We start from the raw sequence: 5,491 nt of genomic DNA, 5'->3' as shown, positions 1-5,491 counted from the left end.
AAAATGACATAGCAGCATAGAAATCAGTGTAGTTTGGCTGACTTTTGCCAGCTAAGCATATGAACCGATAATCCATAACTAACCAACCCTCCCGACTTCTCAGTGAAGCAGCTGATATGTATAGTAGCCATGTTATATGCAGGGGAAAGGAAGCAGAAAAGTAAAAGACTGCTCCTGGATTAGAAATAGGAGTTGATGTCGGAGATTAGTATTCCAGTTAGTCTTCCATTCCTGTGCTCAGACCCCTTTTTGTCCTCTTGATAACTGAAATTTATTTCCACGTAAATCCTATTTTATGCTAATTTTGAGCTAGGAAGGATGAGCGGGAAAAGTTAGAAAAAGGAATTGCAGAAGTTGTTGAAAATTACATACTGTTATCAACTTATTTAATTGAAAAATTACACAAAGCAAAAATGTGTGCCGGAAAAAAAAAAAAATCAAGTATTATATACCAGAACTATATTCCAGAGGATGAGAAGGGAGCTCTAAGTCTTAAATAAACCATTCATACGAAAGTAAATGCACAGATGCATGCATGGTCTCTGCTTTCAAATCACCTTTGGGAAGGCACCAGCTTATTGGGATGTCCTTGTAGCCTAGAGAAGCAAATGCTTTTTGGGGTGGGACGGAGAGAGGGATGTAGCTGAAAATTCCTGTGTTAAATAAATAATCAGTAGTTCACTTTTCCAGTTGTCGCAGCTTGGTAGCTTCAAGGGCCCCTTCTAACCCCGTGTCCTCTAAGCAGCAGCTTCAGTGACGAGCTGCAGCAGATTGCTTGTGTAGCAGACTGGGACTGTGCAGGAAATGTCCAGATACACAGAGCAGGAGATGCCCTTCAGGCTTCTGAGCCTCTCCGGCTTCAGTCTGTGTCCTGGATGGTTCCAGTGGCGGTATTGCTCAGGGCACACGTCTTCCAGGTAGTCCTAACGTCCCAGTTACCACGCCCTGATCCCTGCTTGCAGCGTGGCTTGCAAGTGGCCTGGCTGGTTCTGAGCAGCGTTAGACATGCTAAAGCTCATATTCATGATGTGCCCGGCTGGTGTAGTGCTAGTTGGCACAGAGGGCACCCCAGCATAACTGCAGTTGTAGTTAGCACTGTACGGGCTGTTGCTGTAGCCACTGTAGTAGGTATTATAGGAGTAAGGGCTGATAGCAACATTATAAGGGGAAGTATAAGCCTGGGAGCCCCCAAGGCATGGTTTGCCATCTCTGACCAGTACAGGTACAGCAACTCTCCTCGGAGGGAGGGGGTGGGCAGAGAGCTCCAGGGATTTATCTTGCCTTTGTCTTTTGCACTTATATCTCCTGTTTTGGAACCAGATCTTTACTTGAGTGGAGGTGAGCTTCAGCATGCTAGCTAGGTGCTCCCTTTCCGGTGCCGAGAGGTACTTCTGCTGTTTAAATCGCCTTTCCAGTTCGAATACTTGAGCTTGGGAAAACAACACCCGGGGTTTTCTCCTCTGCCTTTGCTTGGGGCGCTCACAGGGGTCCTCTTCTTTCTTCTCCATCTCGAAAGACTCAGCGATCAAACACTTCCCTGAAAAACAGGCCAAGCACAAAGCTAAGCGAGACCTCTTCCAGTCCTGCCCGTAAGGGTTAAACACACTTGAGCTGCATTTTTCACACTTGGGCTGTGTACAGTGATGGGCTTTTTGTGGGGTGGGGGTTGTGACCACTAATTGTGGACTACAGATGATCAAGCTAAATTCAGCAACTACTTTAACCCCTCTTTTTTGGTGGGGGGGAGGGGAGCTTATTTTTTGCCATATAATAACATGTAGGAAATGTCTATTAGTACAACTAGTTGAGCCACCTCTACCACAAACGTTTATAGTAAAAGCTGGTTAAACCCGAGCAGCCTTTCCATTAACTCAACGAAGGGACTTTCTCAAGCTTAGCTTACTGAAACTAGTTACGTTATGAAAAGAAAGGGTGTTTTCCTGATGTCTTCTGTTGGACCAACTCTGTCCTTGGAAAGGATGTAGGACAAGCTTTCTGGCACAGTGTGAAAGGCACTTTGTGCTGGAAAGCTTGTCCAACATCTCCCCCAACTATACAATCGGTTTAAGAAAAGATACCACAAGAAACACCCTTGCCTCCCCTACATTTTCTGGTGCACCAGCAGAAGGACACTCCAACCCTTGATACCAGAATGAGACCATTCTTTCAAATGGTATATTCAAACAAAACTTCCTTCCCTTACATAGCGCTCCTGCTTCACTGGGAGTGATAAGCAAGATTTGCTCCTCGGAGAGGACAGGAAGGAAGGATTCGTGGCAAATGTAAGGCGCCTCGTGCGTGCGCAGGCGGCGGAGTTTGCCACCGACTTCGCCTCGTCTTCCTGCGGCGTCGGCGGAGGGGCTCCGCAGAGTCGACACAAGGGAAACGAGGGCGGGTTTTCTCGCTGCCCGGACTGCAAAGCCGCGGGAGCTGTTCCGACTTGAGGTTTCTCCTCTCAAAAGCCGGCTCGGGGACAACGCCTGGCCCCCTCACCCGTGCCACAAGCCGGCCCCGGGCTGCTGAGCGTCCTGCGCCCCCCGGCATCAGCAGCAAACCCCGGGGAGCGCGGAATAACGCGGCCGGAGCCCCAGCTGCCCCTGCACTAACGGGGCGTGTTTTCGGGGTGACTGTTTGCAGTGTCGGGTTTGGTTTGAACCCGAGGCGTGCGGGAGCACCCCCGTCCGCGCAGGCGGTGTCTGCGCGTCTTCCCGCGGGGCGCGGAAGTCTCTGTCCGCGGGGAAGGGTAACGCGGGGTGGCGGGTGGCCGGGGGGCACACACCGGCCCCGCTCTCTTGCATCGGAGTTGGTCTGGTGTGTCCTTGAGTCGCTCCGGGATTTCCCCGAAGAACCACGTAACGCTGGCATGTCCCCCTTTTCTGGCGCACAACACAGCGAAAACTAAAGGTAGGAGACTGGAAAGCAAAGGAATAAAATGACCATCCAGTATATATATGGTCTTTAGGGAGCAGTTTTAGCAATGTAAGTATCCGTATTGTTTGTCTCTCTCTCGTTTGTGTGGCCGGCTTCGCGGCCATAGTCAACACCGCACTATTGCGTCGCTCCTCCGAGCGCTGCGGAGCAGCAATAATTGTTACTCGGCGAGTGATTTCGTCTTCTTTTCTGAACTTCAGTAAAAGTCAGCAAACACAAGGCCACGCTGTGAAAATCCCATTAAGGGGGAAATGAAACGCAGGGTTTGGTGCTGGGTCTATTTTTCAGCTCTCCGCTTTAAAGACTTAAGCTTTCAAACACCGCCGAGCTGCCGGCGGCACCCGGGTCCAGCGCGGAAAGCAGGGGCCCTCCCCGCCTCTGCCCTCCTGCCCGCTCCTCCGCCGCCCCCGCGGGGCCCTGACTTCTTGCCCTCCGTGTCTTCCGCCCTCTCGTTGCGTCTTAAGACCCCGTGCCTGGTATTCGGCTACTCCGGCGGCATGTGTCCCGGTGCTGCCCTCTGCAAGGGCCGCCGGTAGCTCGTAATACGGGCGGCCCGAGAGAAGGCGGCTAGGCGGTAGGCGTGCGTGTCTCGCAAAACCCCAGGGGCAGCGTGAATCTGCGTGAGCCCTGCACGGCGCTGCACCCCAGCTTGCTTGCTTCGCCGAATCGTTTCTAAAGCCGAGTTCCGGCAGGGCGGGAATGCAACAGCCTCCCGCATCCTAAACGCGGGGCGGAGGCTCCTGCGGGGGGCAGAGCTGATGGAGCGGGTCCCTGCCGCTCCGGCATCCTCCCAGCCCGCAGCTCTGGCACTTACCGAGGTCCACCTCCTCCGCCCGGCAGGCGCTCCGCAGGAGGTCGTGCCCCGCCCGGGCCGCGAAGGCGGCGTGCTCGGAGCTGCAGGCGGCTCCGTGCTGCTCGCGCGCGCAGGCGGGGGGCTCCAGCTTGAGGATGTCCTTGACCGAGAAGGGCGTGGAGGTGACCGGGCTGGGCAGCATCCTCGGGGGCTGGGGAAGCGCGGAAGAAGCGGCGCCGGCCGGCGCCGGGCACCTCGGGGCTGGGGCCGCCGACCGCTCCGCCGCGCCCAGGTGCCGCCCCGCGCCCGCGGGGGCCATTGGTTCCCGCGGGGCACGTGACTGCCCCCCCGGGGGGCTCGGGGGCGCCCGTGGCAGCGCCGGATGAAGGTCAGCCCTGTCACTGCTCGGGGGCGGGGATAAAAATGGAGCACCCCCAGGACGGAGGCACCGAGCTTAGCGCCCAGTGTCTTGGGAAACCTCCGATCTGGCCCCGCCGGGCTGGCTGCGCAGGCGCGCAGACGAGCTGCAGCGCGGGGCGTGTGGAGGCCGTGGGCCGCTTGGCCCCTTCCAGCCCCCCGGCGCCCCGTGGGGGTGTCCCCTGCTGAGCAGTGCGCGGCCGGGCGGGCAGGAAGAGCCGGGGGGCTGCGGGGCGCCGTGGGACGCGGCTGGGCACGGGGCTCGGGTTATGTTGCCCCAAAAAGGGCCCCAGCCGGCACCGCCTTGGGCGCACGCCTGGAGACCCCTGAGCTCGGGGCCGTCCTGCCCTGGAGCCGGGTGCGCGAGGTGCGGAAGGGACCCTGTGGCCCGTGGGGGGGTGAGTGGCAGTCGTAGCGGGTGGCATTTCGGCTCCCGCGGGGCGCGTCTCTCAAATTGCTGCGTCCCGCGGGGCGCGTGCAGACGTGCGCGGAGCCACCCGCGCCCGCTCCGCGTTTCCCCACGCGGGGGGCAGCGCGGGCCCCTGGCTTGCGCCGCAATCAGGCGAACCCCGACGCCGTTTAGCCCCCATTAAGGTCACGTGAGGGAGCGGGTTTGGGAGATAAGCGGCGGAGCCCGGACTCCGGGAGACCACCCGAGCCGCGGGAGGCTGGAGGGAGGGAGCACTGCCTGGGGACGGGCCTCAGTTTCCCCAGCTGCGATCCTGGCGGCCTGAAGACCCGCCGCTGCCTCCGGCAAAGCTGTAGCAAAGCGCCGGCGGCGAGCCCAGGGCTGGGCCGCCCCGCCGCGGGTTTGGGGTCCGTCGTGGGCGGCTGGGTTTCGAAACGACAGCGCCGTGCGCCAGCGCCCGGCCCGTCTGAGCGCCTTCCCTTGTCGCCTTCGGGGACATGGGACAGTAACCACAAACCCCGCGCACAGCGCCCGCGCGGTGTCACCGCGGTGCCCGAGCGCCTCCCGGCCATCCCTCCCTGCTCCCGGCACTACAGTTACGCCCTCGGGCCTGACGCTTCCCGTCCCTTTGCTGGCTTTCAGACGGGGAGTAAGTCCCCCGAGGCCAGTGCAGTGACTTAGTGAAAGATTGGGAGAAGCGGACTGTCCGCGGAGCTGCGCCGGATGATCTCTGGCCGGACTTCAGGGCTAAGTGCGGGGAGCCGAGGTGTGCACGTCTGCCCGCCAGCGCGGGCGCGGATCTCCCGCACACACGAGCGCTGCGCCCGGATCGTCTCGGAGCTTCACCCGCAGCCGCAGGATTAGTCCCCCGCAGCCGGCGACTCCCCCAGGGGCCCGGCATGCGGCCGCTCATCTCTACACAGATCTGGCCACAGACACAG

General features: G+C 59.0%; 1 protein-coding gene across 1 annotated transcript; it reads right to left on the bottom strand.

Moving 5' to 3' along the window:
* Positions 1-369: 369 nt before the first annotated feature.
* Positions 370-3,943, bottom strand: NKX2-6 (NK2 homeobox 6). The gene is made up of 2 exons (XM_019556574.1): positions 3,746-3,943; positions 370-1,537 (listed from the first exon to the last, which is right to left on the bottom strand). Exons 1-2 carry the CDS (start codon positions 3,924-3,926, stop codon positions 936-938), a joined length of 783 nt encoding a protein of 260 aa, XP_019412119.1. The 5' UTR covers positions 3,927-3,943; the 3' UTR covers positions 370-935.
* Between the last annotated feature and the right edge of the window lie 1,548 nt (positions 3,944-5,491).

Source organism: Crocodylus porosus, unplaced genomic scaffold, assembly GCF_001723895.1.
Source record: "Crocodylus porosus isolate Cpor-Errol unplaced genomic scaffold, CroPor_comp1, whole genome shotgun sequence".
Taxonomy (NCBI): domain Eukaryota; kingdom Metazoa; phylum Chordata; order Crocodylia; family Crocodylidae; genus Crocodylus; species Crocodylus porosus.
Note: the sequence above shows the minus strand (reverse complement) of the source record. Positions and strands in the feature narration are given on the sequence as shown.